The sequence below is a fragment of the Salmo salar genome, chromosome 03, assembly GCF_965601325.2.
Source record: "Salmo salar chromosome 03, fSalSal1, whole genome shotgun sequence".
NCBI lineage: Eukaryota > Metazoa > Chordata > Actinopteri > Salmoniformes > Salmonidae > Salmo > Salmo salar.
In genome coordinates, this window is record NC_138293.1 from 4,091,426 (window position 1) to 4,104,715 (window position 13,290).

The window sequence follows — 13,290 nt, forward strand, 5'->3', positions numbered from 1 at the left end:
ACGGTACTGTAGGTACAGGGACTACAACATGACACGGCTGTTACCACGGTACTGTAGGTACAGGGACTACAACAACATGACACGGCTGTTACCACGGTACTGTAGGTACAGGGACAACATGACACGGCTGTTACCACGGTACTGTAGGTACAGGGACAACATGACACGGCTGTTACCACGGTACTGTAGGTACAGGGACTACAACATGACACGGCTGTTACCACGGTACTGTAGGTACAGGGACTACAACATGACACGGCTGTTACCACGGTACTGTAGGTACAGGGACAACAACATGACACGGCTGTTACCACGGTACTGTAGGTACAGGGACTACAACATGACACGGCTGTTACCACGGTACTGTAGGTACAGGGACTACAACAACATGACACGGCTGTTACCACGGTACTGTAGGTACAGGGACTACAACATGACACGGCTGTTACCACGGTACTGTAGGTACAGGGACAACAACATGACACGGCTGTTACCACGGTACTGTAGGTACAGGGACAACATGACACGGCTGTTACCACGGTACTGTAGGTACAGGGACTACAACAACATGACACGGCTGTTACCACAGACGATGAGGTTTATTAAATAAATCAATTAAATGGGAGGTAATTTTTCTTTAAAGGAATGCACATGAAATACATATACTACATGACCAAAAGTATGTGGACACCTGCTCGTCAAACATCTCATACTAAAATCATGGGCGTTAATATGGAGTTGGTCCCCCTCCTTTGCTGCTATAACAGCCTCCACTCTTCTGGGAAGGCTTTCCACTAGATGTTGGAACATTGCTGCAGGGGACTTGCTTCCATTCAGCCACAGGAGCATTAGTGAGGTCGGGCACTGATGTTGGGCGATTAAGCCTGGCTCTCTGACCCTGTTCCTGGAGAACATCCTTCCTGTAGGTTTGAACTCTGACCCTGTTCCTGGAGAGATACCTTCCTGTAGGTTTTAACTCCAACTCTGTTCCTGGAGAACATCCTTCCTGTAGGTTCACTCCAACCCTGTTAAAACCTACAGGACGGAAGCTCGAACCGGGTTGGTGTTCAAACCTACAGGAGCGATGTTCTCCAGGAACAGGGTTGGAGTTAAAACCTACAGGAGGGATGTTCTCCAGGAACAGGGTTGGAGTTAAAACCTACAGGAGGGATGTTCTCCAGGAACAGAGTTGGAGTTAAAACCTACAGGAGGGATGTTCTCCAGGAACAGAGTTGGAGAGCCCTGGTCTATATATACATTTCTTTTAAACATAGATCTCTGCCTAGATGTCTATTTTGCTTGCTTGAATAAGTCCAGTTGCTCGCATGTGCATTTACACAAGAGACGCTAGAACCTCTAGTGAGATAACAACATCATTTTCCAATTAGAGCATTATAATGAGAATACACAATGGAATCAAAAATCACATTTTCATGGTCTCACTTTTACAGTCTCCAGGAATTGACCAACAATATGGAACAAAGATACATTATTATTCTTTTTTAAGTATCCTACAAAGACATATCTTCACCATATGCTACACACCATCTCCAAGGTAGATGAACTAAAAACTTGCTTTGCTATGCCTCATCTTACTCAGGACTCTTGTTGTATATCCATTATCCATTCCAAACACAAACGGTATTCAGCCGTCACAACGGTATTCAGCCGTCAATACACTTCTGTTTCTCTTCCTTCACACACACACACACACACATCATTTACAATCCCACTACACTATATCTGTATTGCATATTGCCCCAGCAACTGTTATCTTTGACATTTCAAAGCCTTAAACAACTGTACAGACACACATAAACATACATTAAACCATACTGAACATGTAATATATATACAACACACACACACACACACGCTACCGTTCAAAAGTTTGGGGTCACTTTTTGAGTTCCTCTGTCCAGTGTCAACAGTGAAGAGGCGACTCCGGGATGCTGCCCTTCTAGGCAGAGTTCCTCTGTCCAGTGTCTGTGTTCTTCTGTCCATCTTAATCTTTCCTTTTTATTGGCCGGTCTGAGATATGGCTTTTTCTTTGCAACTCTGTCTAGAAGGCCAGCATCCCAGAGTCGCCTCTTCACTGTTGACGTTGAGACTGGGGTTTTGTGGGTACTATTTAATGAAGCTGCCAGTTGAGGACTTGTGAGGTTTCTGTTTCTCAAACTAGACACTCTAATGTACTTGTCCTCTTGCTCAGTTGTGCACCAGGGCCTCCCACTCATCTTTCTATTCTGGTTAGAGCCAGTTTGCGCTGTTCTGTGAAGGGAGTAGTACACAGCGTTGAACGAGATCTTCAGTTTCTTGGCAATTTCTCACATGGAAAAGCCTTCAATTCTCAGAACAAGAATAGACTGACGAGTTTCAGAAGAAAGGTCTTTGTTTCTGGCCATTTTGAGCCTGTAATAGAACCCACAAATGCTGATGCTCCGGATACTCAACTAGTCTAAAGAAGGCCAGTTTTATTTCTTCAACAGTTTTCAGCTGTGCTAAGATAATTGCAAAAGGGTTTTCTAATGATCAATTAGCCTTTTTAAAATGATAAACTTGGATTAGCGAACACAACGTGCCATTGGAACACAGGAGTGATGGTTGCTGATAATGGGCCTCTGTACGCCTATGTAGATATTCCATAAAATAATCTGCCGTTTCCAGCTTCAATAGTCATTTACAACATTAACAATGTCTACACTGTATTTCTGATCAATTTGATGTTATTTTAAAATGGACAAAAAAAAATAGCTTTTCTTTAAAAAACAAGGACATTTCTAAGTGACCCCAAACCTTTGAACGGTAGTATATGTATATATATATGTATATATATATATATATATATATATATATATATATATATATATATATAAAATTTTTATTTCCCCACTCTATATGACAATAATACTGATCAGTCACTACAATATAAACAATATATTAATAAATCATTTTTTTTTTATCTGTACACATACCTACAAAAACTGCACCATTTACAGCAGGGTTATCATACAGATCCGGTCCTCGAGCCCATTCAAATCCTTTTTATGTATTTTTTTTAGGGGTGAGGAAAAGAGGGTTTTGTTTTGAGGAAAACAATCTCAACTGATATTGAAACTGTAGAAGTGATAATGAACCTATATTTATAGTCTCTTTACTCTGTCCAACGTGCTAACAGTAATCAAAAACAAAAAAGCTAGACAGTCAGGGAGCATCGAATATCCAAAAGCGATGGACGGTAGACATTTTTGCAAATATAACCAATTCTAAAGTGCAGCCCTCCGGATCTCGCTGAAGAAACGAATGCGGCTCGTTGGTCCAAAATATGTTTGAAAACCCTGATTTACAGTTAAGAGAATTCATGATCAACAAAATAAGAACATTTACAACATGGAATTTATGTTCAATAGGACATCTTAAAAACACACAGGTGAAATGTCGTCGTCACACTGAATAAAACTGTAGACAAAGTATACTATCTATAGTATAGATATAGATCTAGTCAAAACTATCATTTTTATGACAACTTGGAATTTAATCTAGTTTTTTTGGGGAAAAGGAGAGTATGTTTGATGTAAACACATTAAAAGATGTTGGACCCACACATATGATGAGTATACTTTGCTGATATCGACATATTTCACACTGAGGGGAATGGAGGGAATTAGACACCTAGTTCAGGAGGGGAGCAACATATTGGGGTCTAGTTCAGGAGGGGAGCAACATATGGGGGTCTAGTTCAGAGGGGAGCAACATATTGGGGTCTAGTTCAGGGGGGAGCAACATATTGGGGTCTAGTTCAGAGGGGAGCAACATATTGGGGTCTAGTTCAGGAGGGGAGCAACATATTGGGGTCTAGTTCAGGGGGAGCAACATATGGGGGTCTAGTTCAGGAGGGGAGCAACATATTGGGGTCTAGTTCAGGAGGGGAGCAACATATTGGGGTCTAGTTCAGGAGGGGAGCAACATATGGGGGTCTAGTTCAGAGGGGAGCAACATATTGGGGTCTAGTTCAGGAGGGGAGCAACATATTGGGGTCTAGTTCAGGAGGGGAGCAACATATTGGGGTCTAGTTCAGGAGGGGAGCAACATATTGGGGTCTAGTTCAGAGGGGAGCAACATATTGGGGTCTAGTTCAGGGGGGGAGCAACATATTGGGGTCTAGTTCAGGGGGGGAGCAACATATTGGGGTCTAGTTCAGAGGGGAGCAACATATTGGGGTCTAGTTCAGAGGGGAGCAACATATTGGGGTCTAGTTCAGGAGGGGAGCAACATATTGGGGTCTAGTTCAGGAGGGGAGCAACATATGGGGGTCTAGTTCAGGAGGGGAGCAACATATTGGGGTCTAGTTCAGGAGGGGAGCAACATATGGGGGTCTAGTTCAGAGGGGAGCAACATATTGGGGTCTAGTTCAGGAGGGGAGCAACATATGGGGGTCTAGTTCAGAGGGGAGCAACATATTGGGGTCTAGTTCAGGAGGGGAGCAACATATTGGGGTCTAGTTCAGGAGGGGAGCAACATATTGGGGTCTAGTTCAGGAGGGGAGCAACATATTGGGGTCTAGTTCAGGAGGGGAGCAACATATTGGGGTCTAGTTCAGGAGGGGAGCAACATATTGGGGTCTAGTTCAGGAGGGGAGCAACATATTGGGGTCTAGTTCAGGGGGGGAGCAACATATTGGGGTCTAGTTCAGGGGGGGAGCAACATATTGGGGTCTAGTTCAGGGGGGGAGCAACATATTGGGATCTAGTTCAGAGGGGAGCAACATATTGGGGTCTAGTTCAGAGGGGAGCAACATATTGGGGTCTAGTTCAGGAGGGGAGCAACATATTGGGGTCTAGTACAGGGGGGAGCAACATATTGGGGTCTAGTTCAGGAGGGGAGCAACATATTGGGGTCTAGTTCAGGAGGGGAGCAACATATTGGGGTCTAGTTCAGAGGGGAGCAACATATTGGGGTCTAGTTCAGAGGGGGAGCAACATATTGGGGTCTAGTTCAGGGGGGGAGCAACATATTGGGGTCTAGTTCAGAGGGGAGCAAATATTGGGGTCTAGTTCAGAGGGGAGCAACATATTGGGGTCTAGTTCAGGGGGGGAGCAACATATTGGGGTCTAGTTCAGGGGGGGAGCAACATATTGGGGTCTAGTTCAGGGGGGGAGCAACATATTGGGGTCTAGTTCAGGGGGGGAGCAACATATTGGGGTCTAGTTCAGAGGGGGAGCAACATATTGGGGTCTAGTTCAGAGGGGGAGCAACATATTGGGGTCTAGTTCAGAGGGGGAGCAACATATTGGGGTCTAGTTCAGGAGGGGGAGCAACATATTCTGAGAGTTTCACCTCAATGAGCAGGACTTCCTGGTGTGTTTAGCGTCGGGTGTATTTAGCGGTCAGTGTTTTCTTATGTGCGGCTAACACAGCCCTCCCTCGTAGTCATCGTCATCCTCAGCGGAGGCAGCGGGTGCTCCGGCGCCCCCCTGTGGTGGCTTTGCAGTCTTCTTCTTCGCTCCTCCTCCAGGAACCTTCAGGGAGATGGCCAGCTTGGCATACTGAGAGTAGAGGGGGATAGATTACATCAAGAGGGTTTGTTTCCGACTTCTTGTATTGTTTCTTCAAGTGTATGAAACTTGTGGAATTGGATCTTAAAAAGCATGGTTTCAAATACTGTTAGACAGTGGTAGCAGATTGGCATACTGGCAGTGTAAAATACTCTTGTATAGAGGGTTACCCTCTGCAGGTTAAGTGTCAACATCACTAGACAGCGTGAGGGTTTGGTCAGGGACCCATCGCTAGACAGCATGAGGGTTTGGTCAGGGACCCATCGCTAGACAGCGTGAGGGTTTGGTCAGGGACCCATCGCTAGACAGCGTGAGGGTTTGGTCAGGGACCCATCGCTAGACAGCGTGAGGGTTTGGTCAGGGACCCATCGCTAGACAGCGTGAGGGTTTGGTCAGGGACCCATCGCTAGACAGCGTGAGGGTTTGGTCAGGGACCCATCGCTAGACAGCGTGAGGGTTTGGTCAGGGACCCATCGCTAGACAGCGTGAGGGTTTGGTGAGTGACCCATCGCTAGACAGTGTGAGGGTTTGGTCAGGGACCCATCGCTAGACAGTGTGAGGGTTTGGTGAGTGACCCATCACTAGACAGTGTGAGGGTTTGGTCAGTGACCCATCACTAGACAGTGTGAGGGTTTGGTCAGTGACCCATCGCTAGACAGTGTGAGGGTTTGGTGAGTGACCCATCGCTAGACAGCGTGAGGGTTTGGTCAGTGACCCATCGCTAGACAGTGTGAGGGTTTGGTCAGTGACCCATCGCTAGACAGTGTGAGGGTTTGGTGAGTGACCCATCGCTAGACAGTGTGAGGGTTTGGTCAGGGACCCATCGCTAGACAGCGTGAGGGTTTCGCAATATGAGCTGGGTATAGTTGAGACATTCAAGGACAACTGAACTGTCGACTTGTGATAACGTTGAAACTAATAACTGGAAAGAGGCCTCCCCACCCTAGGGAGGAGAAAAACTGTTAGAAATGGCTAGGCTTGCAGAAGATGATGAAACATGTTGCAGAAGGGTGATAACCAATGTATGTGAACTTTGGAAAAATACAGCCCACCTAAAGAGAGGTGGAGTTTCTACTGATGTGAGTTCATTTGTGTGTGTGTGTGTGTGTGTGTGTGTGTGTGTGTGTGTGTGTGTGTGTGTGTGTGTGTGTGTGTGTGTGTGTGTGTGTGTGTGTGTGTGCATGCTATAAAAAGATTGTGTTCTCATTTTGAAGTCAGAGCGCTCTCTGAATAAAGGACTGATCTATTGCAGAATCTGAGACTTTGTCTAATTCTTTATTAAACCGGAGATTTACGACCTCTGGGGAAATAGACAAAGCTTGAGTGATAGTTGAGTTCAACCACTGGGATAAAAAAAAATCTCGTGACAACCGTACAGTTGTGTGAAGTGTTAACTCACGTCATTGTCCATGTACTTCAGCAGAGCAGAGTTACACACGCGATGCACCTGGTCCTCGTCCTGCTCGTCATATCCCTGCAGTAACGTCTCCATAGCCACGCAGTCTTCACTCCCACTGTAGCCTGGGAGGCTGCAGGAAACATGAAATTATATCACCAGACTACAATCCATAGTCTATAGCCCAATTACGGTTTTCAGGGGTTTCCACTGTATTTATTACACCTGTTGGTTCCTTCTAGATCCAACAGTGGGAGTGTAACAATTCAGATAGACATTTCTGTGGCTCTAGACAAATGTATTCAGTCATAAAGAAGTTCTTACCTGTAACTCTCTCTGACACACTTGTCTGCAGCCACAAAGTCATTTCTGTGAAGATGAACCAGAACCTGTGCTGTTGTTTTCTAAGAGAAAAGACCAAGATCCAACATTTAATGATCTATATTTTACACCTCTACCAATACCATGAACCACATAGCTGAAAAGGGCAATGCTGGAAGACACCAAATAGGATATTATTCCAATAGATCATCAAATGCATATGCAAATGACATAAGAACGTACCTTAAAGCAAGTGGGATAATTCTCTATATCTTTATACATGTTCTTCTCTTTTTGGAGGGCGGTTGCCGCTTCATCCAGTCTGTCATCAAGTTCACAAAGACAGAACAGTGTTAGAACAGCGAGTCAGGACCAGCCACAATACTTTGCTGCTTATAAATGCTTTGTGAAGCATCTATGTAGTGCTTATGAAGCCTTTATGATGTCCTATGAAGCTTTTTTTTTAAAGCTGTTATTCGTTGTCTTTACCTGCGTAATCTGACCAGCAGTCTGGAAGCTTTCCCCAGGAGCTCAGCTGACTGACGTAAGCGGTCCTCATTCTACACACAAAACAATCCGTTAAATCAACTCAACTTATTAAAAGCAACTTCCCTGTGGTTCAGTTGGTAGAGCATGGTGTGTGCAACGCCAGGGTTGTGGGTTCGATTCGCAGGGGGGGGGGGGGGGGGGGGCAGTACAAAAAAATCAAAAATAAATGCATAAAATGAAATGTATGCATTCACTACTGTAAGTCGCTCTGGATAAGAGCGTCTGCTAAAATGAGTAAAAATGTAAAATGTAACTTCTCTTACTTAGAATATGCTATTAAAACGTCCAACTTACCTCAAACACACCCGCCGCCTGTTGATACAAGTCCACAGCTTTCTCTAAACTCACAGGCTCGATAAGTCTAGATAGGAAAAAGTATGATTCAGGAACATATCAAAAACACCAAATCAATAAAGTAGACAGAGGTGTATAGTCTGGAGTAGTACTTACTTCCCGGCCCTGTCCAGAGCCATGGCAGCGGTGTCTGGAGTACCGTTCTCTACGTAGATCATACTGGCCTTCTCTATGTACTGGATCGCCTCAGGCATCTTCTTCAAGTCCTGTCACACAGCAGAGGACATGGAGCAATGACTACCTATTTTTACACGTGCTATTTTGTTGTAGAGTATCAATATTATTTTTTTTGGGGGGGGGGGGGGGGGGGGGGTGAGTCAATGATGCTCTCGATCATATGGTACACAGCATATAGTGTCAAAAAAATGTAAAATTAAAAGGCTTGTTCCTTCCCATATTTGTCCGCGGTTGTATATTAGGTATTATGCAGATATTACATGGACATTGGGGAAACTCACCTTCATCATCATACCTGCTTGTTCGATTGCTCTGAAAAATAAATGCATATCTTAGAAAAAGGGAGTAAAAAAAAAAAGTCTCACATATAAAAGTATTGAATGGTATTAATAAACAAAAAGTCTCACATATAAAAGTATTGAATGGTATTAATAAACAAAAAGTCTCACATATAAAAGTATTGAATGGTATTAATAAACAAAAAGTCTCACATATAAAAGTATTGAATGGTATTAATAAACAAAAAGTCTCACATATAAAAGTATTGAATGGTATTAATAAACAAAAAGTCTCACATATAAAAGTATTGAATGGTATTAATAAACAAAAAGTCTCACATATAAAAGTATTGAATGGTATTAATAAACAAAAAGTCTCACATATAAAAGTATTGAATGGTATTAATAAACAAAAAGTCTCACATATAAAAGTATTGAATGGTATTAATAAACAAAAAGTCTCACATATAAAAGTATTGAATGGTATTAATAAACAAAAAGTCTCACATATAAAAGTATTGAATGGTATTAATAAACAAAAAGTCTCACATATAAAAGTATTGAATGGTATTAATAAACAAAAAGTCTCACATATAAAAGTATTGAATGGTATTAATAAAAAGGCCTTGTGGAGTCCAAAAAAATGTGATTTTTCTCTGTTGGAAAAGACAGCCTGAGATTTCTGCCTGTTTTGGTGGGATGGAGTTTTTGGTCTGCCTGGTGACATCACCAGGTAAATTAATTAATAGACCAATAAGAAAGAGTTCCAAACCACTCAACCAATTAGAGCTATTTTTCAGTTTCCCCCTCCCCGACAGTCCTAGCAAAATTCTTGCTTGAGAAATTGTTCGTTGCTAAGAAGCTATTTTTATTTATTTTTGACCATTTTAAAATTGACAACAATCACAGTAAGGTAGTTAATTGTTACCCAGAAATGATTTGATATTGAAATAAAAACATCTGCATTGGCCCTTTAATCTCAAGTATTCATATGGAAAACCTTACTTTGCTGCATGAAACAACGCTTTGTTTTCTGTGTGGTACTCTGCCTCCTTCAGGTAGGCATCCTTAGCTTGCTCAAACTGTTTGGCATTCTTGAAGCACACCGCTGGGAATGCAAACACAGATTGTTTATCAGACTGTAAATACATGGTATGGAGTGTTATCCTTCCTATACGTTTACAGAATGTGAACATACTAACCAGCTTTGGCATATTCTGATGCAGCACTGTCAAAATCTGGCTTCCATTTTGTCATGCTTGTCTTTAAACTGCAAAATGACATGCAAGAAAAATTTATATTTTCAGGGGTTAACAGCACACACAGCAGCCATAACAATAGACCTCGACAGAAGAGCTAACAACATCAAGTTAGTCACAAACACAGTAGTGATGGGAAGTTCGCCTCTGTTTACCGACTCGGATCTTTTCAAACTCGTTCAGCCAAAAATAACTCATCTTTCAACTAATGTTGTTCATTTGATTCAATACCACCCAGCACACCCCTATTTGCAAACGATTAAAAACTCGAAAGAATCATGATTCTACAAGTCTCGTGCACCATAGGGTTTTTGTTTTTCAGTTCAATAACTCAAGCATAGATTGTTTTTAATTTAGAAGAAAAAAAAAGTTACCAAACTAAAAGCCATGAGTAACTTGGTCTAAAAGAATGGCACTAATTGGTCTTTTTGGTGGTGCTGTTATAAGCAGTCTCACTTAAACCTTCATATCCGATGCCCTGTTTGACCTAGACATGAAACTTTGAATGTAGGAGTCTTTCCTCACAGTGAACAAATTTGCCTCAAGGACCCATAAGGTCCATCAGAATTGATTTTTTTCCTCCATCTTGGAAATGTTGGAAAACCTTTTGAAAAGCGTATTCTCATGAAATAAGTCCAAATAACATAAAATTCTGTATGTAATAAGTTAAATATGTAAGTTATGCTTAAAAATAATAATGAAGAAAAAAAAAATTGTATTCTTATGCACTAAGTCAGATTCAGTCCAAACGCAATATTTTGACTCATCACAATAGTCCCCAAACAGTTTGAGAAAATAACACTGACGCATTCCAAGATGGCCACCCTATAACAGTAGACTGCATATTAGCACTTACACAAACAAAATACTTCATAAATGGTCTCCTCATGAACCACAGTACCAAATGACACCATATTTACAATGTAGACCCATGGTACATGTCTTAACACAGTTTGAAGCTAAGGGATTGGTCAAAAGATGTCTTGAGTTATTGACAAATCAACGCGTCCATTCAAATCACTGTGAATCCACTCCACTCAACAGTGGTTTATAAACTTGAAACTTGTCATCGCTGTCATGGACGTCCCTAAAATTGACCACCATTTGGTATTGATATCAAAAAAAATAAAAATAAATCTAGATAAATATTTTACTCTAATGTTCAAAATCATTTGCAATCATCTCCTCATTAACCATACATCAGATTCCTAACAGATTTTGATTGCACATCAAGCAAAAATAGTTCCTACACGAGTGCTTGCTTTGTTATCCAACTAATCTTCTGTCATCCTGTCCATTGCTGTCGCAGGCAGCTATATTTGGAGTTGTTGTTTGTGACAGACTTATAAAAAAAGTGTGCTTCAAACAATGTCCATTTGTGATTACTAGACATACAAATAAGATTATTTATAGATGCCTTTTAAAAAACGAGATATAGTTGCGGCCACAACCGGACTAGACTGTGAACGACTCTTGGCGGACTGTGAACGACTCTTGGCGGACTGTGAACGACTCTTGGCGGACTGTGAACGACTCTTGCCGGACTGTGAACGACTCTTGGCGGAATGCAACTGCTTGACCGCGAAAGATTGGTTCTCGAGTGTTGAGCAGAGGATGGCTGTGTATGTTTTGGTTCTACAATGAGGTGTAATATCAATAACATGCATTCATTCTTGCACCATGTTGCTATCAATTATCAGTGTCTTTTTCTTCTCTATGCTGCCTGCAACATGATCGATTTATTTTTTCTGCGTGCATGATACAGGTCGGAGCACATCTCCGGAGCCGCTGAGCGAGTATTATGCTGTGTAGTCGAAATAATTACGGTCAGGTCAAACGAACAAATCACTTGGGAGAAAACGAATCATGACTCTCGAGTCAGTAAACAGAGTCGTTCAAAAAAAAATTATAATAAAGAATCGTTTGCGAACAGCATATCACTATAACACAGTGGCCTTGTTGTGGTTTGCAATGGATAAGGATATTACAATGGAAAGGCATGCACAGCCACTGAGCGGGCAGCGAAGTACCGTTACCGTACCGTTACCGCAGCTAGCTGGCTAACATTAACTAGCTGATGAATGAATACATCCGCTGACTGGCCAGATTAGAAGGATAGCTAGCTACTTCCTACAAATATAGCTAACTAATTAACTGTAATTCAAGGACAATGTCGTAATGTTAAGTAAATTCTGGTTATTTCACATCTTGTCAACAACTAAAAAGGTCAGATATTTTTTTGGACAATGTTACTAGCTAGCTAGAATTCGTAGAAGCATCTAACAGGGTCAGCGATGCTAGCTACAGTACCGTTAGTTACCGTTAGCTAAATCAAAAACAACCGCGACTTGACATACTTTTTCTCCGCTTTAGCGATGTGTTCATGGGCTTCGTTTATTTTGGACGCCATGGTCAAGGGTGCTGTCGTGATCTTCGACAAAATCTGTCGAGCAGATGTTATTTGTGGAGAAAAATATCTAACCGAGGACGATGATAAACAAATTCTGTTGGTGTTTTGGATAGCAAAAAAAATGTCCACAACGTCAAACTACAGATTCCCGGATGGCACGGCGCAATGCACCACAGTCCTTATAGATTAGACTGGAAGGAGAGAGAAATAGTAATGGCGTCTTTTTGTAGGCAGAAACAACGCCATGGTTACTACAGATTCCCGGACAGAGAAATAGTAATGGCGTCTTTTTGTAGGCGCTAACAACGCCATGGTTACTACAGATTCCCGGACAGAGAAATAGTAATGGCGTCTTTTTGTAGGCAGTAACAACGCCATGGTTACAACAGATTCCCGGACAGAGAAATAGTAATGGCGTCTTTTTGTAGGCGCTAACAACGCCATGGTTACCACAGATTCCAGGATGGCATTGCGCAATGCACCACAGTCCTTATTTTTTATTTTACTTTTATTTTGTAATCTTTTTTTTTTTATTGACAGTAACATGCAAAACATAAACATAACAGCCAGAGGGATTCCAAAGAAATGAGAAAAAATGTAATAAAACTATTCCACATTATATCAAATCAAATACAGACATATAGCGAATAAATTTTTTGGACATTTTGTTTTGTATACGTTTTAAAGACTCTAAATAGTTTTCCACATCAGATAAAAAAAATAAGAAAAGGGGCTTTTTCTTCATAAATTTTGATTTGTGTATGAAACATTTTCCTAATAAAATAAAGAGATTTATGACATACTCACGTTCAATTGTGGAATCAGTGTAGTAAAAAAATATGTCAAACTTAGAAATTTCAATGGTTGTATGCAATTTGAGGCCAAGATATAGTTTTACATCAGTCCAGAACAACCACAGTCCTTATAGATTAGACTGGACGGACAGAGAAATAGTAACGGCGTCTTTTTGTAGGCGCTAACAACGCCATGG

The 13,290-nt window shown here is 41.7% G+C and overlaps 1 protein-coding gene across 1 annotated transcript; it reads right to left on the bottom strand.

The window, feature by feature from the left end:
- Positions 1–580: 580 nt before the first annotated feature.
- Positions 581–12,513, bottom strand: napgb (N-ethylmaleimide-sensitive factor attachment protein, gamma b). The gene is made up of 11 exons (XM_045714416.2): positions 12,247–12,513; positions 9,833–9,900; positions 9,636–9,738; positions 8,634–8,664; positions 8,272–8,381; positions 8,116–8,182; positions 7,762–7,832; positions 7,516–7,594; positions 7,276–7,355; positions 6,955–7,084; positions 581–5,546 (listed from the first exon to the last, which is right to left on the bottom strand). Exons 1-11 carry the CDS (start codon positions 12,297–12,299, stop codon positions 5,409–5,411), a joined length of 930 nt encoding a protein of 309 aa, XP_045570372.1. The 5' UTR covers positions 12,300–12,513; the 3' UTR covers positions 581–5,408.
- Positions 12,514–13,290: the final 777 nt, after the last annotated feature.